The 21,611-nt window shown below is 36.9% G+C and overlaps 1 protein-coding gene across 1 annotated transcript in view; it reads left to right on the forward strand.

Annotated features, from left to right (window-relative positions):
* Abi2 (abl interactor 2) overlaps window positions 1-21,611 on the forward strand; it is a 149,635-nt gene that overhangs the window by 13,333 nt on the left and 114,691 nt on the right. The window contains exons 3-8 of the mRNA XM_032899745.1: window positions 8,254-8,430; window positions 10,113-10,130; window positions 14,874-14,971; window positions 18,207-18,353; window positions 18,961-19,085; window positions 20,668-20,850. Coding sequence (XP_032755636.1) covers window positions 8,254-8,430; window positions 10,113-10,130; window positions 14,874-14,971; window positions 18,207-18,353; window positions 18,961-19,085; window positions 20,668-20,850 — 748 coding nt within the window. The remainder of the gene's footprint in view (window positions 1-8,253; window positions 8,431-10,112; window positions 10,131-14,873; window positions 14,972-18,206; window positions 18,354-18,960; window positions 19,086-20,667; window positions 20,851-21,611) is intronic.

Below are 21,611 nucleotides of genomic sequence, written 5' to 3' on the forward strand. Positions count from 1 at the left end.
TCATTGTACTTCGTTCCGTTACGTATTGCTTTCGGGCCGGAATCCGGGTGTGTGGGACTTCGGTAAACACAGGGCGTGCCTGGTCCTAGAGGATTCTGCCTCTGTTGTCGATTCCACCAGGCAAGTCACTTGCAGCAGATAAGATTAGTCTTACATGGCCGAGGCTCGAGGATTCGCTTCAGCGGGGTTCTACTTACAGCCCGGGCTCTCATGATGGCAGCGACCGGGAAGATCTGCCTCTTTTTTTTTTTTTTTTTTTCCCGGGGCTGGGGACCGAACCCAGGACCTTGCGCTTCCTAGGCAAGCGCTCTACCACTGAGCCAAATCCCCAACCCCTGTGATATTATCTTTTAATTGAATTTTATTTATTATTTTATTCATTTTATATCCCACTGTGATGTTATTATCTCTACAGTTTGATAGAAAAGTAAATTTTGATCGATTTTATTAAAATTCAGTTGCCTGATCATAATCATTCATAATCATAACAGTAGCATAATCATTCCTGAAGTGAAATTTTATTTTGGTATTTTATTTTTGGTTTTTTGAGACAGGGTTTTTCTGTGTGATTCTGGCTGTCCTGGAACTTACTCTGTAGGCCAGGCTTGCCTTGGACTCACAGAGATCCTCCTGCCTCTGTGTTCTGAGTGCTGGGATTAAAAAGAAGTGCACCACTACCACCACCCAGGTATCTTTTTTTTTTAATATTTTGGCAGACTCTGTGTGTGTGTCTGTGTTTGTGTGTGTGTGTGTGTGTGTGTGTGTGTGTGTGTGTGTCTTTATTGGTTTAAAAATAAAGGTTCAATAACTTAGTGGCTAATTTAATTTTTCTCCTATCAGTTGGCTTTTTAAGCACCCCCCTCCCCATCGCCCTTGGTGGTTTAGTCAGTGTTATATTGCTGTGAAGAGAATGGTGTCTCATGGTGAGCACAGAATTCTTATAAAGGGAAGCATTTGATTGGTGGGAAGTGTGCTGGAGAGCAGCTATGAGCTCTGTATCCAGATCTACAGGCAGTAGGCAGGAAGTTCTTTGGGCTTGTCTTGAAAATTTTGAAACCCCAAAGCCCACCCCCAGTGACACACTTCCTCCAACAAGGCTACACCTCCTAATCACTGTAAAGTAGCACCACTCTCTAATGACCAAGCATTCAAATATATGTGCCTGTGAGAGCTTTTTTTATTTATATTTATTAATTGGAATTAAACTTGGAGCCTTATGTTTGCTGGGCAACCACCCTGTTACTGAGCTAAAATCCCACTTAGCCCAGGTTTTATGTTTACTAGAATGGTACCTATCAACCATTCTTGTAAAATGGGAAAGTTTAGACTAGCAAACCTTATAAAAATATTTTTACATGAGTCTTTACAATAAGTGTTAAATAAGAAGAACCAGAAAGAGTAGTAGTGTTAGAGGATAAAGAAGGTAGCTTCAACTTTGATGGTTTTTTTTTTTTTTTGGAGTGTGTATGTGCGTGCTGGATAAGTACATAAAATTGTCACTAATAGTGCAAGTGTGAAATTCAAAGCAAGCTCGATGTCCTCAGCATGGCTGTTCTAGCAGATGCTCATTGAATTGTATACACTTTGGGTCTGGCTAATGTCACTATTTCAATATGCAAGTTTCAATATACAAGTTCTTTACAATAAAGTTTGAACTCGTTATATAAAACGAAAGCCATCTTTAAGAAAATGCAGAGAGGAAGTGGAAAAACAACCTTCTTACTATTGCCCAAGCTTTTCACTTTCCCCGCTTTCCTTATAGTTTACTTATCATAGTTTGTGAGGCTGGAGAAATGGCTGAGAGAGAGAGCCCTTGCTGCTCTTCCAGAGGTCCTAAGTTCAATTCCCAGGAACTAAACTTGGTGGCTTACAACCATCTGTAATGGGATCTGATGCCCTCTTCTGCATGAAGACGGCAACTGTGTCCTCTTTAAACTCATCTATCTTTAAAAATATATAGTTGTGATCAGAATAGGTTTTGAGATTTTGCTCTTTTAGCATTGAAACACATATTCTCATGTAGTTAGAATCTATAAAAGTTCTCAATGGCTGTCTCTTGGTATAGCTTTCATAATCAGCATTAAAACACATAGTCATGGGTTTGGTGATTTAGCTCTCAGTGGTAGAGCGCTTGCCCTATGAAGTGCAAGGCCCTGTTCGGGGTCCCCAGCTCAAAAAAAAACAAAACAAACAAACAAAACAAAACAAAAAAAAAAAAAAAAAAAAAAAACCAAACAAAAACACATAGTCATGTTTTAGACAAAAAACATAAATTCTCAATGACTGCCTCTTGGTATGGCTTTTACAATCATTTGTGTATTTTCAGTCCCTTTGAAGTAGTCCTGTATCTGGGAACAGTGGTGAGTACCTGTAGTGTGAGCCCTAAGAGGCCAAGGCAGGAAGATCATGCATTCAGAGCTGGTCTGCGCTGCATAACAAGACTTTTACCTTAAAAAAAAAAGCTATGGTGGGATGCTTATTTAATTGCAGACCTTGGCAGTTCTCCAACCTTATTTATTTCTAGCATGTTCTCCCTGAATCTCGAGCTCACAGGCTAGGCTGGTTGGTCAGCAAGTCTCAAGAATCTCCGTGTCTGCTTGCCAATGCTGTAATGCAGGAGTGCATTGCCACACTTGGCTGCTATATAGGGCTGAAGTTCATGCTTGACGTTTAATAAAGCTGCTAGGTTTTAAAGCTATTCTGATGGATTAAGTGGAAAGTAGGAGGGGTTGGGGATTTAGCTCAGTGGTAGAGCACTTGTCTAGCAAGCGCAAGGCCCTGGGTTCGGTCCCCAGCTCTGAAAAAAAGAAAAGAAAAAAAAAAAAGTGGAAAGTAGGAGAGAAGTTGAAAGAGGTTAGTAGGTCAGAATTAGCAAACTTTAGAGTTGTTATGAATGCATCGAACCCTTTTAATTTAGATTTGTGTCTCTAGAGATCAGTACATGTAGAGTGAAGACTAAAGTCTACAGTGGTTTCTGTGTGTGTCAGAGTGCCCTTAGTGTGCTGTAGGAGTTGGAGATGGACTGATAAAGGAATGTGTAGGATGCGAGAGCGGCCTCACAGTTTAGAATCTGCAGAACTCGCTTCAGTAATTCAATTGTATTTGTATACGATCATGTACACAGGTGTGTGTGGGTGTACAGGTTCGAGGTTACAATCACTTTCCGAGAACCTTTAAAAATATTTATTATGTATTTTATGTACATGAGTGGCTCTTCGTGAAGATAGAAGAGGGCATCAGATCCCATTACAGATGGCTGTGAGCCACCATGTGGGTGCTGGAATTTGAACTCAGGACCTCTGGAAGAGCAGCCAGTGCTCTTAACCACTGAGCCGTCTCTCCAGCCCCATACTTTTTATTTGTATGTTTGTTTCTTGTTGTTTGTGATTCTCAAAGATCCTGGTTTGACGTCTCTGCTCCAAGGTTCTAGGTGTTCACTGTCGTGCTTGACTTTTACAAAGATCCTAGGAACCCAAACTCAAGTCCTCCTTCTTTATTACTGGAACCATCAAATAGCTCCCTAAATTTCTTAGAGTTATGTTTAAAACAACCAGTTTATTATAAAAGCTATTTGATGATCTCTAGACTGAGGGAATATGATTGTGACAGGAATTGAGTCAAGGTACCTACATTCGAGTCTGTACTTAGCACCGAGTTGTCTACAGTCCCTAAAAGCCTTTTCTGTACTATAAAGTAAATGTTTTTGTGTTTAGAAAGCAAATATTTAGTAAATATTCCAAGACAGCAATGGCAGACTTTATACCAGGTAGATTGAAACTATTGTATTCATTGTACTATTTTTAATTTTATTTTTAAGTTTTTATATTTTAAGGTTTATATATTATGTATATAATGTTCTCTCTGCATGCCAGAAGAGAGCACCATATCGCATTACAGATGGATGTGAGACACCATGTGTTTGCTGGGAATTAAACTCAGAACTTCTGGAAGAGCAGCCAGTGCTCTTAAACACAGAGCCATCTCTCTAGCTCTGAATCATTTTTTTTTTTCTTTTCTTTTTTTTTTTTTCGGAGCTTGGGACCGAACCCAGGGCCTTGTGCTTGCTAGGCAAGCGCTCTACCACTGAGCTAAACCCTCAACCCCCTCTGAATCATTTTTTAAACATGTATTTTTGTTTAAAGAACAAGGTCTTATTGGGTATGTTGCCTAGGGTGCACTTGTGTGCATTCTTATGTTTTTAACAACTTTAAAAAAATTTTTCTATTTGGGTATAAGTTTAAAATTAGCAAAAATACCATTACATTTAATCTTATCCAACCACCCACCCACCCATCTATCCACCCACCCACCCACCCATCCATCCATTCAACCATCCATCCATCGTGGTGTAGGTACATATGTTGAACTCAGAGGACAAGTAGTGGAAGCTGATTCTAGACTTCCACCACATGTTTGTGGGAGCTGACCTTAGGTTGTCATTGTTGGTGGCAAGAGCCCTTACCTGGTCAGCCATCTCACTAGCCACCTATTAAGTTTTTAAATAACTGATTTATTTATAGAAGATAGATAATTTGAAGCATATTTGTAATTTGAACAAATGGTTAATTAAAACATTATAAAAATACTAAATTTAGTTAATCAACAAAATTGACAAAATTTTCCCATACTGATGAGCTGCTGAGGTAGCTTTCTAGGATGGTTAATTTAACTTTATCTGTGGTAATGGGAAATAGTAGTACGTGGATAAAGCTAAAAAAAACCATATTTTATATAGTGCTTTCCTGTCATCTGATGGGTTAAAATGTGCTTGGGTTCATGAAGGAGATGTGGGGCTGGGGCTCAAGCTTATAGGAGCCCTGGGAGCCAGTATGGTAACTTCAGAGCAAAAGGAACCTGTTCTTGGTGCTGTGTGGCTGACCGGTTATATGGGGAAGCCTGCATCATGTAAGACCAGCTTGGCAGTGACAGTGAGAAGGATGGGAAAACTAATGAATAGGAAACTCAGAGAGAGAGATATTTAAGGTCTGTACAGTCGTGGTGGTATTCTTCGGTGTGTGCTTGTGAGTTAACGGGATCTGCTGCAATGGTAGTCCTATTTACAGCACACACTGCATTCACTTTGTTTACTAGCTGAGCAGGTTCTGGCCATAGGAAAGTACTATTGTCAATACCTTTCTAAATAAGTGAATTCATTTCCATGTAATTGTAACTTCAGAATTCCAGGATAAGGGTTTTTTCCCCCACTAAAATTCTTTGCAAATGTTACTGTGGAACCTGGACTTTTAAAGATTCAGAGTCCTATGAAGATGGCAAAGGCCTTGATCCCTGAAAGCTGAGCACTTGATCTGGAAAGCATGGTGGTCACATTTTATTTAAGTACCCGACATAGACTTTACAGCATCCTTTAAAACATGTTTTTAAATTTTGTTTTATGCGTGTGGATGTTTGGTCTGCTTGTATGTCTATACACCAATGCATTCCTGGTTCCAAAGAGGCCAAAGTATTGTATCCAATTTCCTGCAACTTGGGTTACAGACAGTTGTGAACTGCCATGTGGGTGCTGGGAATTAATCCTAGGTCCTCTGGAAGAAACCAGTACTATTAACTGATAAGCCATCTTCCTAGTCCCTAAAAACCTTTTAAGTTGATAAGTGTGGGTTGGTATTATATTACTTTGATATGTATGTAAATATATGTGTGTGTATATATATTATATATATATGTATGTCTGTATATATATGTATATATTTGCTGTTTGTTGCATTTTAGGGCTTTTTTGTGGGGTGGGCTTTTCAAGACAGGTTTTCTCTGCCCTAGAACTTGCTTTGTAGATCAGGCTGGCCTCGAACTCACATCTGCCTCTGTGCCACCATGCCTTGTCTGAGAGTTGGCTTGATCAAAGAATATAGTTAGGCAGGCCTTGAATCTTGTCTCCTAAGTGCTGGCATTATAGGATTGTAGGAGACTGTTGAAAACCTCAAAATCTTTTGGATTAGTGTTTTCCTGAAATAGGTTTTGTGCATGTCAACAAGCTTTTATTCAAGCACTAAATAGAAACATACTACTTTTCTAAAATTAAAATTTGATTCTCCCTCACAAGAATTCATGCAGTTCAATCTGAGGTAACAAGAATACAACTTAATACTTTTTTATTCTCTTAACTTTTCTTATTGTAGACATTGAGAAAAATTAATGACAAAAACTAGTTAATGACACTAAATATCTGTTCTAAGGCAGTGTCTTGGTTAGAGATCCATTGTAATGAGACCCCCCCACGACCAAAAGAAACTTGGGGAGGAAAGGATTTATTTTCCTTATTCTTCCTCATCTCAGTTCATCATTGGAGACAGAGCAAGAACTCAAACAGCACAGCCGCCGAAGTTGCTGAGGCAGAGGTCTAGAGGATGCTGCTTACTGACTTACTCCTCTTGGTTCGCTCAGCCTGCTTTCTTATAGAACCCAGCACCACCAGCCTAGGGATGACGCGGTGGACTGGGCCCTACCCATTAATCACTAATTAAGAAAATACCCCACAGACTTGGCTACAGCCTGATTTTATGGAGGCATTTTTTTTTCAATTGGGGTTGCCTTCTCTCAGATGTCTTTAGCTTATGTCAAGTTAACATAAAATCTAGCCAGCATAGGCAGTCACAATTGTTATTTGAGTCAATAATGTAAGAAACAAGCCAGGAGGTTTTCCCGATCTTTGGCTTTTGATCTTGGCAGTTCTACCCTTAGGGAGATGTTTGGCAACATTAGACAGTTTGGCTTATTTCAGAGTGGTATTGTAGGTTGTGTCTACCTACCACAGCACAGTAAGGAATATGATTCAAGTCGTTTTGTACTTATACTCTTATCTTCCTGTCGTATTGCATTAAAAATATTTGTTACCTATAGATTATAAAATTATAACTTGTTATGTGAAATGCTACATTAGTATTTCCTGAGATATGTATTGTTAGCAAATAATTGAAGAATAAAATAAAAAATTATCATTCGTACTCTGAATGTGTGAGCACTTGATAAATTCTAATGAAATATGTGATCAATGTTGTGTTAATAAGATGTAAGCAACTTGCTGAAGTAAACAAGCTTTTCTGTCAGATTGACTGTCTTGAGGGAAGGATGTGGATACTGGGAATTTAGTCAGGGGCTTGTAAATGTTAGGCAAATGGTGTACCCCCCTGACCCTAAGCCCTTGATCTCCATTTTTAGTATTTATACTTTAGACTTGTCCCTTCTTTGTAGTATTTAAATAATATTTAGAGATTATACTAGTAGGTTATTTAAAAATATAACAAGACTATTCTCTGCTGCTTTCTTTTTCTTTTCTTTCTTTCTTTCTTTTTTTTTTCTTTTCTTTTTTTTCAGAGCTGGGGACCAAACCCAGGGCCTTGTGCTTGCTAGGCAAGCGCTCTACCATTGAGCTAAATCCCCAACCCCTTTTTCTTTTATTTCTATTCTTATTCTTTCTGTTTGTTTTTTGAGATAGGGTCCCTCCACATAGACCTGGCTGTCCTGGAACTCATTATGTAGAGCAGGCAAGCAGGCCTGGAACTCAAGAGCTTTACCTACCTCAGCTTCTTAAGTGTTGGAATTAAAGCCATTCACTACCATGCCTGGATTCTTATTTTTATTTATTTATTCTTATTTTTATTTTCTGTTGAAAATGATCACTCTGGGTTGGAGAAATGATTCAGTTGCTCCAGTGTTTATTGAACATCCATAAGGACTTGAGTTCTGTTCCCAAAGCCCATGTAAAAAGATGGGTGTTGTGTGCAGTTGTACCATGTATGCCAGGAGGCAGAAACAGATGCCTGGGACTGGTTGGTCAGCCAGCTCAGACAAATTAGGAAGACCTGTGTCCTAGTGAAGACTCAGAAATGAACAATGTGGACAGCTTATGAAAAACAATACTCAAGGTTGACCTCTGGTTTCTACATGCACAGCATGTCTATACATATGTGCACCCCTCCACATGGACACACACTAGCATCTATATGTGTGCACATATTTGTACAGCAGTACATGCAAACATTTACATATGACATTTTAAGTTCTGCTTGTAACTTGTGGGCTGTTAAAATCAGGTGGTAGGCCAGGTTATATTTGAAGGCATACTTTGGTGCCCCTTGCATTAGGCTAAAAATGAATAAAGACAATAGTCTAGAGAAAAGGTGGTTTATGAAATAAATATGAAGGAATGTTGAATCTCTAGGCATTTGATTATTATTTATGTGGAAACCAGGGCTATCTATCTTTGTGTTGTTTTCTTTGTATTATATCTTGCAGACAGTTGATATTCATAAAGAGAAAGTGGCAAGAAGAGAAATTGGTATTTTGACTACCAATAAAAACACTTCAAGGACCCATAAGATTATTGCACCAGCCAACCTTGAGCGGCCAGTCCGTTATATTCGAAAACCTATTGACTACACAATTTTAGATGACATTGGACATGGCGTAAAGGTAGGTGCAGTTTCTGTCAAGCTTTCCAGAGGCTCTAATGGAATCCTAGAAAATTAAAGTTCGTTTAATTTCCTCAAGGACCATATCTTGACCCAGTTGTGGTTGTGAAGATTGCTTACTACTGTTGTATCCTCCTTACGTTCTTTAGTGTTACCCTTTCAAAGCAGTCATCTTTCAGTGGATTTGCTTAGTTCATAACAAACTAGATCAACTATAGTATAGTGGTTCTAGTCTTTTAATGATTTAGTAAGGATAGAGAAAAGCATTCAGTATAGTATTAAAATGTTTTTCTTATCTGAAAAATACATCAGCAGACTTTTGGCATTAATTTTCAGAACAGCATATGTTACTAAATATGAATTTGAATTTTTTTTCTAGAATAATTTTTATCTCAACCTTTTGGATGAGAATAGTGGAGTTAAAAATTGTAAATTTATTTCTGGTGACTTTAAATTTATAACATTTTATATTTGGCCATCTTTAAAAGATGCATTTGTGTATCTAGTATGTATATGAAGTACCATCATTAAAACTCTGGAGTGTGGCCCAGTGGTTGAGTATGAGCTTTCTCTCACACAAAGCCCTGCACCCTAGCACTAGCACTTGGAACATCTACTGTAGCTGAGGAAAGTGTACTTCTTGTGAGCTGATTTTTACATTGAAGAGCCCATTCAGAGCTTCAGCTAAGTACATTATGTACAATTTGTATTTCAGTAGTGATTGTGAAAAATACTTAAGTATGACTTGCAATAATTCTATACCTACCTTGAAGCTATAGAGTTCATGTATATATTTTTCTAATATGAGACTATTTAAAATGTACGCCACCATTTTGGCCAGAAATCAGTACATTTTAATTTAATGTTTGATGTGTAAAAATAAAACATGCAGTAAAAATTTATAAAACAACTTTTAATTTAGAGGGCTTTTTGATTTTTTTTTTTTTAAAGATAGATTCTCACTGTTTTCTCCTTGGCTGGCCTGGAACTCATTGTGTAGGGCAGGCTGGCCTTGAACTTACAGAGATCAGCCTGCCTCTACCTCCAGAGTGCTGGGTTTAAAGGTGTGTACCTCAGAGTTTTGAATAAGCGTTATTATCTGGAACTTGATATTTAATTTTATAGTTGATTCCTATATATTTTAATGACTAATTAAAGCATATTAAAATAGGATATGTAACTAAATGTATAATTAAACTGTAATTTGTTTTAACTTGGGGAAAGTTGGTTGAAGACTAACAGTTGCTAATAGAATGTTATAGGCTGCTACCAGAATTTGATGCCAAAAGATACTTGGAATATAAAAGATTTGTCTTTGCCTGTTTATATAATAAAAAGGTGATTCTTTTGTATAATTATTTTTTAATCCTTAAAATAAAATATTTTTCTTTTAGGACTATAGCCTCTGTTGTTTGTAATGTAGTGTTTGCTAATTTGAAGAACTCTTTAAAGGATTTAAAATTTTGAATAAACACTTGTCTTATATCATCAAGGAAACTCCTGTCCATGACACATCTGCTTAACCACTCTTTCTATGATCTACTGAAACATTATTCTGTGAATGCTGATTGCTTAACTTGTTTTTCTTTGTTTTCTTTCTTTTGTCTTCACATCCTGAAGTCCAACTAACCTTTCAATGCTTTTCTTCCTTACCTCTTTTATTTGCTCCATTTATGCATTAAGTGGTTGCTTAGATTTAAGGTAAGAGATTCCAGGGCTGGATTTCCATTCTGTGTTCTTATGTAGAATATTACATATGGGGAGTAAAGAGATATTTTGCATTTGGCCTTTTAGAACCAACAAATTAGTCCTATTTATTTATTATTTAGGTCTGGCAACTTTGTTGTATGTCCTTATGCTCCCTGAGAGTAGGTATTTTTGTCCATTTTGTTCACTGCCCTGTTCTTTGTGCCTAGAACAGTACCAATTACCCATTAGATATTAGTATTTCAAGTATTTGCTGAATGAATGGGTGCTTTTATGAAACTGAAATATAAATTGTATTGTTATAAAGTGTTAAGAGATAAAATTGCTAGATTTTTATAAATGTTGAAATTTTGTTATTGATTGGAGGGCCAACTAATATGCTCTATTGAACCCTCCCCCTGTGTAATGGCTTTTTATTCTATAAATGGTGTGCTTAATTATGTGGTTTGTCATTATCTTCTGACTTCTAATTAAAAACTTGAGTAGCAAAAAATATCATGTCGTATGCCTTTCTTAAGTTGCAGTACATTTTTCAAAAGAATTAGTCTTTTTAAAATATTTGTATAAAATATATTTCAATATAATCTCACCTTAAGTCTTTTTAAAAGTGAATATTTTTGTATATACAACATTCCAAAGTTTATGATAATGCTTAAGAAATACAATAAGAACTAGAGATGAGGTCTGGAAGGTATTTCACAGTGCTAGAACACTAGCCTAGAATGTAGAAGACCCTGGTTCAGTAGAAACCAATCAGCCAAACAAATAAGAAACCCCACACAACCAAGATAAAACTGGTGCTGTTTAAGGATCCATGATAAAAACATTCCAAGTAATTGAAGACACCTGTCAGATACAGTGTCACTAAGGGATCTTCACCAGTCTTACCATTTCTTTTTTCTTTTGTTTTTTTTCTAGACAGGGCGTCTTTTGCTGTCCTGGAACTTTCTGTGTGGGAGGTCAGCCTGCCTCTGCTGGGTCTGAAAGTGTTTGTGCGCAAGCGTGCGTCACTGCCGCCCAGCAGCATTTCTTTTTCTTTCTTAGCCACATTCTCTTCTTTCTTTTCAAATATGTACTTTTCTGTTGCTTTGCAGTTTGGCATATCTTCAGTGTAGTCAGTGATAATCAGGATATAAGATGACTGCTTTACTTAGTATTAACCATGGCCATAAAAATTTTGCCTGACCATGGCAGGTGGTCCTGACAAAGGAAATAAAGTCACTGGAAAGTAGGCTCTAAGCCTTTACTTTGCTGGTAACCCAGGAATGTGGAATTGTGGGAAGATTTCTTCTGTTTAAAATGGCTAAATTACAGTGAACTAGACTTAAAAAAGGCAGGCAGTATTCATTGGTTCTTGCTCTGTTAATATACAAAGTGGTAACAGTGTCCAGAAATATTAAAAGAAGAAAAAGAAATAGGTCCTTTGCTCTTAGTGGTTAGCCTGTTGCCTAGGCTATTCCTCCATGCTTCTTTAAGTTTCTAGGATGGGCAGTGTTTCTCTTTTGACTTTGAACATATTCTCTATATGGTTCTATAGAGAAGGATAATGTTGGACAGGAAATTATGGACTTGGCCTGTCTTCCCCTTCCTCTAATCCATGTATAGATACAAATTATACATAATCCTTCTTTCCTTCTGTATTTAATTTTTTTAAAGATAATCAAGCCACAGCTTTGAGCATTTTTTTTTTTTTTTTTTTTTTTTCGAGTTGGGGACCACTCAGGCCTTGCGCTTCCCAGGCAAGTGCTCACCACTGAGCTTAAATCCCCAACCCCTAGCTTTGATCATATTAAGTATGAATTCAACTACTGAATTCTACATCTAGCCCCAGAGCCTTTCTTTTTAGGGTCCCATGAAGTCTACGCTGGCTTTGAATTCACTGTGTAGCTGAAGCTGGCCTTGAACTCTCGCTGCTTTTGTCTCAGCTTCCCAGTGCTGAGATTACGGACATGTCCTGTAACTGCTCTTTCATTTGTTTTGACTCCCTCCTTTCACTCTGCCCCTGTAGTTTCCACTCAGCGCAGATTTCTTTGTGAAACACTCTGTTGTGGAACACCCTTACCATCTTGACTCAGAGCAGTTAATGGTTTTCCATCCATATGAGACCTTCACAAAATTATGCTTGCTAACATCTTTCTTGGAATGCTGAGGAGAGCTCGAGGGTAGTTCATGAGGTGGCTCTGCAGGGCCTTGTTCTTCCTAAGGATATGCAAGTGTTTAGCAATGTAATCGGAGGATACTTGGTGGATGGTGTAGGTGCCTGTAAGTTGTTCAAGCTCCTGTAAGCAATCCCTTACTCAGGCTTCTGTAGGTAATTCCAATCACCAGTTCATCAAGCCAGACTTGGATGAAACCCTCTTCTCAGTTTGTTATTACCATATCCCATTCTGGGATGGATAGACATTTATTTATATCTTTCTAGAAAAAGTGACACACACCGCCTTCCCCTAACAATTTCTTTTCGCACTGCTACTTTAAAAATTTTTTTGTAGAGATAGTTCTTCCTTTTAAACATGACTCATATATATATATATATCTATATATCTACACACACACACATATATATACACACGTATGTATGTATGCACATATATGCATATGTGTGTATATATAGTATTTATATTCCTTTTATAGACCACTTTACTGTTTTTTTTCCTTTTGAGCTTTTTTTGTATATAGATTCTAAGACTTTGAGAAGGTACTGCAATTTAAATAAAAGCACTGTACAAATTGAAATAAAAAATATAGTTGAAAGTTATTTTCAAGTATCTTTGCTATCCCATGTATAGAATAAAATTTTCTTTTATTCCTTTTCTATTCTTGCTCCTCTCCTTCCTGTTCCTAGCAAATTGAACTGTAGTTTAGTGTTTGGTTCACTTCTCCCCATCACTTATTGTAACTTTGGGTCTTGTGTTGTTTAAGGTTGAGCTTAAAGGACTTTGGTTACTACTCAAATCTTGTGGTATCATTAAATCAAGACAGTGCAGTTTTTAAAAGCTATGGTGGTTATTTGTTTGATTACTTACAAAATTTTCTTCAAATGTGAATTGATTTTTTTGAAAGTGTCTTCTGACATTTTAAAGATAAAATTCCCATACCCTCTGTTTATTAAGAGGGAGATAGCAAGGATAATTTATTTCTTACTTGATAATTTGCATTTACTGTTTGAAAGCAACAGCAAAAGATTACACACAAATGCTTTACTTTAAAAATAATAACATTTCAAAGGTACCATTTGTCATTAAAGATCGTTTTAACATCACACACAACTTGTTCACTGGGCTATTCATTTGAAGAATTTATTGCTTGATATATTATTTCTTGCATGTTTGGATAATTAACAATTATTATTTTAGAACTTAAAAAATATCCACTGAAGTCAGAGTTAATTTTGACAGTACTATGTGACATAATTAAGATTTGTTTTCACAAAATTTATATTTTAAAATTAGCCAGGTGTGGTGGTGCAGCCTTTAATCTTAACACCTGGGAGGAGGCAGAGACAGGCTGATCTCTGTGAGTTCAAGGCCATCCTGGTTTATATATGGTTAGTTTCAGGCTAGCTAAGGCTTCATAGCTATATATATGTATATTAATATATATTAAAATTGTAAATCTGTTCCAACTTCAGTGGTATAATATCTTACTCTTTCATGTTGTAAGTATAACATTTTAATTCTGAAGATAGTATGAGAAATTTGAGATTCTTTGTGTAAATGTGTTGTAAAGATGGCAATGCAAAATAATAGGGACTTAAAAAGGAGCATGCATGAATCTACTTTGTGAATAGTATTCTAACCTTTTGGTCTCAAACAATGTGAAGTTGCATTGCACTGTATTCCTTACTGACTCCTTATAACTGGATTTTTAGGGGTTTCTCTACAAGTACTGACATATTCCTTAGATGACATAATTAGTCCCAGATTGTCCATCTTTTCTGTATTTGAAATTTCATTTTGGAATAGATTTATGAATGCAGTCATGGTCCATCTCTGACTTAGGACTGACTATGTTACACTGTTTCATGCATCAACTAGCCTTCAGTTTGGGCTTTAGTGTATTTAATTCCCACTAGAAGTCACACAGTGATAGTGGCTTTTGTGTTCTCAGTGATGGGTTACCTTAGCCCTAACATTGTGTTTCAGATACTTAGGAAAGTGCCTTGAACTTCTAGCAGCTTTAAGGTAGGTGATTTCCTCATAAGGAGAACATTAAATCTAAATTGTGAGAGTGACTCCCAAGTTGAAAGAGCTGAACTTTTTTTTTTGTATATCATACAATTTATCTGTATATTTTCCAATTATAACTGAGTATATGCATAACTGCATATTTTTAGTTGGAAATTTGTTTGATATACTTGTTATATAAAGAAAACAATTCCCCAAAGAATTGATTAAAGGGCTTATTGTTTTTAATTGAGCTTTTTGTTATCACTAAAGGTTTTAGAATTATACTATTTAATTGTAGCCGAATGTAATATCAAATAGTCTAACCAGTGATCTGTTGGTGTGATGGCCTAATGGCAAATAAATTCTTTACTACAAGTTTAAAATAATTTGGAAAATCCTATTAGGAAGAGTCCTTTGAGTACAACTGTAGAATAGTAGAGTAGGAATTGCATACAAATTGCATGGCCTCTAATTTTTTTCTTATTTAAACCTTCCCCTCTTTATTTTCCAAAAGCAACTTAATTTCATTGCAAGAAGTTAAATTGTTTTTTTTCAACATTTTTTTTAGGTGAGTACCCAGAATATGAAGATGGGTGGACTGCCACGTACAACACCTCCAACTCAGAAGCCCCCAAGTCCCCCTATGTCAGGGAAGGGGACACTTGGGTAAGTATATAATTATATGAAACCATAGAAAAATAACAGGAAAAAAAAAAAAACTGTGTGTTAAAAAAAACCCAACAGCCTCTATGTAAATTGTAGAGAGAATATTTTCTTGGTAATGTTACCTTTTATGTGTAATTTTTTTCTGATATGCATGTCTTTATACTTTAAAAGTGGTTGTTTAGAAATTATTTTTGTAGTGAATTTTACATCAAGACAAAAATCCTAGCCTAAATTCATGGTTAATTATAAAGTCAAATCTACCTTTTCCTTGAAAATTGTCATGATCTGTTTCTATTACAGTTGAGTTTATCAGGCTGTCCTTGTCCAAGAGGCCATGTGGATTATAATGTAACTTGTTAGGATATTTTTGAGTTGTGATTTGGGTTCTGGAGTTAAATATATTACAAATATTGACAGAAGGAAAGTGTGACATTTTTCTTGCACCGTATCCTAGATTTATGATTGAGGCTTGGGTTCAGTGGTGTAGTATAATTCAGAAGCCAGTTGGCTGAAATTCTGGTTTAGCTCTACTGTATGTTCTAAGGTCCTCTAGTCAGTTTGTCAACATTTAGTTTTTTTTTTTTTATCTGAAAAGGGAGTGAGTGCTATTTTATTCTCTATCAACTTTGGTACTACAAAATGGGTCTTTAGAAATGTAACAGACAAGATGCTTTTGGAACCATCATCTTTGTGATATTTTTTCAAAAAACAAAAAACAACAACAACAAAAAAATACCAAAAAGCAAAAAGATAAGAACCCACAAGAAGAAAACCCCAAACAAATAAGCAAACTCCTAATCCCCCATCAAAACTCAGTCAAGCAATTTGGATTTGCAGGGACAGAGGCAAGTTGGTGGGGGATAACGCTGGAAAGAAGCAATCTGACTAGTGGAGAACCAAACATAAAAATGCAACATAAAACATAAAAATGTTTTAATAATGAGTTTATTGTATTTGTTGAGGCCAGGATGTCACTATATAGTATAGTATGTATTGGCCTTGAACTCTTGATTCCTCTTCCTCAAGCTCTGGAATGCTAGGATTTCAAGTTTGTGTCTGTAACTCAGTTTTGGCAGTTTAGATAATTCCATTTATCTGAAATGATCTTTTTTTTCTTAAAAAGGAACGCATCTAGCAGGTCAAGTAAGGTTTAGATTTCGGAGTGTATAAAATGCTCGCAGAGTGTGACGGCTGCAGGGGAGCATTTGCGGTGCTTTTCTTGAGTGTGCCACCTAATGGGGTTTGTTAAGGTTTAGGTTAAGATTGTTATCAAGTAAGCGTTTGGTAAAATTAAAGCTTCTTTTGCGCTCAGATGATTTTGAATGTATATATTCATGTGCTAGTCAGGCCTGCATTTCTTGGGTATTAGCAGGAGTTTAGCTGCTCCTTGATCCATTTGATGGTCCTGGGCTGCTGCTGTAGTCTTTCTCTAGTTACCATGGCATTCCTCTTCCTCCTGCTCTTTTTTTTTTTTTTTAAACTTCTTTAACCTTGGTCATATCACTGTTTTTTTGTGTGTATGTTTTTTGTTTTTGTATAGCTCTTAGGTAAGTGAAGTTAGAATGGAAAGTTCTAGTGTGTAGAAAACATTGTCAAAAAGTAGAGTTTAGAAGTTAATTTCCTGACACAAATATCATATATACCAACATATCATATATTATGTCATATATTATAATTTATTTAATTTAAATTAATTAAATGAATTTATCTGTAATTTGTTTACAAATGTACATTCTAATTTCAGAGATGGTTGATTTGTGTTTTTGAGACAGGATTCCTCTGTGTAAAACCCCTGGCTGTCCTGGAGCTCTCTTTGTAGACCAGGCTGGCCTCAAACTCACAGAGAGCTGCCTGCCTCTGCCTCTGGAGTGCTGAGATTCAAGGCTATGGCACCACTGCCCAGCTGATTCTTGAATACTTAAAAAATATTTTCAGTTCAAAGTTCTAGTCTTTCTTCCTTTCCTTTTGACATAATAGTAGATATAATGTCCCTTATTTATTTTGAGTTGTTAATTATTTTGTTTATTGAACAATACTTGAGGGAAGTTTGAAAAACAATATTATGTGCTGAGTGGTGGTAGTGCACACCTTTAGTCCCAGTACTCAGGAAGAGGTGGAACTCTGAGTTGGAGGTCAGCCTGGTCTACAGTGTAAGTTCCAGTATAGCCAGGGCTACACAGAGAAAGCCTCTCTCAGAAAAAAAAAAAATCTCGTTCAAAGTCACTGAGCTGTTAACCTGAGTGGCTAAGGAAAGTAATGCTTAAAGAAACTCTAGGAACCTCGTGGGGAGTGAATGACTGAGAAATACAAGAGCAATTGAGCAGCATCCTTTTACAAGAGAAGGAAGCTGTTTTTACATTTCATTCCTTGGGATGCTAAGTTCCTTTAAAGTTGTAATCTCATCAGCAAGCTATTGTCTTGAAGGATTTGTTCACTTAACAAGGACTGAATGAATGCTAACTGCTCCAGGAAGCATCTTATGGCCTGTTATTTTCCTTTCTGAGGTTTTTCATTTGCTTCCTTTGAAAGGAGTATTTGGGAAAGGGGAAACAATTTTTTTAATAACATCTGGTTTGGGTTTTATAACTAAGAAGGACTTAGTGTAGTCTTTTAAAGTTTCTTATCAGTGTTGAACTCTGAGGAGAAGAGGTTAAGGTGAAGTTGAAGGTTGTAAAAAAGAAAAAATGAAATTAAATAGTGCATCTTTAAGTATCAATATACCTTTAATTTCTTTGTGTTTAGTGTATAAAAAGGGGAATGAGTTACACCTGGTACTGATCATAATGTGGAGTTTGTGACTCTAAAAATCAAGATTTGTTATCTACATTTTTAAATATCTATGGTTAGGGAGAGAGAGGAGAAGAAGATAATTAGTGCATTCATTCAGTGCATTTGGGAGATTTTGACATGATTCTAAAATAATTCAAATTCTTCTAAGAAAAGAATAGAGTCTAGAAAACATTGGCCTAAACAATGGAAAACTTCTGTGTTTTCTGCAAATAACTGAACAAAATTACATTAGTATAGGGATGAGGCTGGAGACTGAAATTTACACTACATACTCCCCAGAACTCTCTCTACTGGTAGAAGAGTTATATTGAAGGACAGACAAATCGATAGCTGGGTTAAACCACATTTCCTCTTTCTGCTTACAAATTGTGTTTCACTGGCAACTCTGAAATCACCGTGCCGGAACTCGGTTAATCACACGCTACATACGCTCTTCTTTTTGTAGGCGGCACTCCCCCTATCGAACACTGGAGCCAGTGCGTCCTCCAGTGGTACCAAATGATTACGTACCTAGCCCAACCCGTAATATGGCTCCCTCGCAGCAGAGCCCTGTGAGGACAGCTTCTGTGAATCAAAGAAATCGAACTTACAGGTATTTCCTCTACCTCAGCGCAAACACGATGGTCAGAGTACCATAATCTCTTCAGATAACTTCAGTTAATCTCTCTCATTTTCCAAGCACTAAGTTCTTTTTCTCACTCTACTCTCCCAAACCTCATCTAATTCTTCCTCTCTCTCCTCATGTTCTGGGGCAACTTTGAACAGCCAGGAAGGTGAAAAAGACATCCTAGAGATAAACTTAAGTTAATCTAAAAACCGTTACTAACCAGGAACAGCAATTGCAAGTTATTTTTTGGTGGAAATTTACAGATAAAAAACTATTCATAATAAAATGTTAGTATATCACCATGCCATTACAAACCGAAATAAAATAATTTAGTAAAATTTACTAAAAGCTTCTTTAGATAGGTATTAAGCCCTTACATTTATAGGGAATTTACTTAAATTCTTTTTATAAGATAGATTTTATAAATAGGTATCAAAACAAGTTTACTGAACTCAAGAGTTTCTCCTTATCTATTAAGGACTTCATAATTGAAATGGAAGCCTTTCTTGTAGCTATGTCCGTTTCAGAAATGTGTGGGACCCCTGATGCTGTGCTTGCTGTGCTCACACTTCCGTGGCTCTTCCTTCTTCAGCAGCAGTGGGAGCAGTGGAGGAAGCCACCCAAGTAGTCGGAGCAGCAGTCGGGAGAACAGCGGAAGCGGGAGTGTGGGGGTTCCCATTGCTGTTCCTACTCCGTCTCCTCCTAGCGTCTTTCCAGGTAAAGCATTAATGGTCATTTGTTTGGTTTTATTTTGTGAATTTGAATTTAATTTGTTACTGAATTTAGTGAGTTTTCGTGTGTGTGTGTGTGTGTGTGTGTGTGTGAGAGAGAGATTTGCTAGCTGTTAAACCCAGAGTCTCCTAAGATGAGTTTTCTTCTTAATGAAAATTTTAAAGAAGACTTCCATAGCACTCCATATGTGTGTGACAAGTCTACATACCCAGCTGATCTTCATGACCTTGCTATCGTTCTGCTTTGTTCCTTGTCTTATGTCCTTGGTGATAATAGTTCAGTTGGTGCTTTGAGGTTTCATGGTCATTATATATGAGCTACTTCTTTACTTTCAGTTTGTATTATAACTGCATTTTCTTGGAAGTGGTGAAGACATGGTTTGAGAATCATTTTGATAACAAAGGATGGGAAATGTAAATTTAGAGGAGCATTAGAATCTAGCAGTTTCTGAAAAACTATTTCTTCCATTCCTGAAACAGAAAGATACAGTTGTTGATTTGAAGACACAGAGTTTGAATTTATTTTAAAAGCATGATCATAAAAACATTGAGAGAGCAGCTGAAGGGACAGCTGATGGATTCAGAGCCCCTACTGCTCACCCAGGCTTGGTTTCAGCACCCAACTAGGTGGTTCACAACTGCCTATAACTCCAGCTCCAAAAGATTCTAACGCCCTCTTCTGGCCTCTGGAAATCTGTATGCACACTTGCACACTGCATGCACACATAAACTCTTTCAGGCTTCCAACACGTGTAAAAAAAAAAAAACTTTAGTAAAAAAAAAAAAACCCAACAAGAGAAGTCAGATGTGTTGGCATACCCTCCAGCACTCAGGAGGTAGAGGCAGCCCTTGCTGGCTCTTGAGTTTCATGCCAGCCTGTTTTATAGAGTGAGTTCCAGGACAGCCAAGCTCCACGGAGACACCCTGTCTCCAAAAATCAAAAACCAAGCCAAACTAAACCAAACCAAACCAAACCCTAAACCCAGCAAGATAGAATGTTACATAGTAGATTGTGTTTCACTGTAATCCCAACATGCATAGGCTAAGGCAGGAGAATAGCCATTTAAGAGCCAAAGGAGTATGTAGTGAGAAGTCCTGTTTCCAAAAACAAAACAACAGATTTAATTTTAATAATAACAAATAGTACCTTTTAACAAAAGTCACATGACATGGTATGCATGATTAAACAAGCATGTTTTTTGAATTGCTAAACTATTGTTTGGAATATGTCTGTTGTAATTCTAAAAGAATACTGTTGCTTTACTATAGTTTTATATACTTAGAACATTTCATGATAAAAATAACAATATACAGAAAGCAGTTTTCTTCTAAGTTAGTAACTTTCAGGTAAAAAGGAAGGCTTGTTTAAAACTAATCAACATTTTTCTATACTATCCTGAGCATCTTGAACTATTTGTTGCTCATCTAATGACCTTAACCATTCTTTTTTCAGTGCTTTATTCTTTTGGCTAGTGTTAAGCACTGAATACTCTCAATATTCCAGTGCTTCTTCTAATGCTAATGTGACTGCCTTATTAATGCTGCCTCTTACTCCTCTTTCCCATCAGCCCCTGCTGGCTCTGCTGGCACTCCTCCCCTTCCTGCTACTTCTGCATCTGTCCCCACCCCTCTTGTTCCTGCTACTGTTCCCTCCTCCACTGCCCCAGACGCTGCTGCTGGGGGTACACAGACCCTTGCTGATGGCTTCACTTCTCCAACTCCCCCTGTTATTTCTTCTAACCCCCCCACAGGTGAGTATTGGCATGGCAGACAGATCCAGTCATCTGGGCACTCTTTCCTGAAACTCCAGCTTCATATTTGTTGGTGTGGCTTTACTTTGTATTTTTTTTAAATGAAGATAAATATTTGAAACAGAGAGTAACATGTGAACAAAGAATTTATTGAGAAAAATGGGGTAAAGTCTGTGATACATTTGTCCAGTAAAGAGGCATAAACATTAGCATTACTTTATTCTGTTAAATATTTGTGAACTTAATATGGTGTCAACTTCTGCATAGTTTTGAAAACTTAACATTAGAACTATAACTTGATATAGCTTGGTCAGTAAAGTGCTTGCTGTGCAAGCATGAGAACTTGAGTTCTATCCCAGGACCAACATAAATAGCAGGTATGGTGGTGTGTGTCTGTAATTCCAGTGATGGGGAGCTGAAGGCAGGTGGGTTCCTGGGGCTTGCTGACTAGTCAGACTAGTCCAAGGGTAAGTGCCAGGTCCGAGTGAGAGACATTGTTTAAAAATACAAGGTTAAGGCCCCTGAGGACTAACACCAAAGGTTGACCACTCTACATGCTCAAGTGCTCATATGCACATATACCACCTGTGCTGCGACTGCACACCAGTGCTATAACTATAGCTTAAGTGATTCACAAAAACAAACATGACAGTTGGAAAAACATTTTTACATTTATTTATTTTATGTATATGAGTACACTGAAACTGTTTTCAGACACACCAGAAGAGGCCATCGGATCAATCCTATAACAAATGGTTGTG

This window comes from Rattus rattus, chromosome 4 (genome assembly GCF_011064425.1).
Source record: "Rattus rattus isolate New Zealand chromosome 4, Rrattus_CSIRO_v1, whole genome shotgun sequence".
NCBI lineage: Eukaryota > Metazoa > Chordata > Mammalia > Rodentia > Muridae > Rattus > Rattus rattus.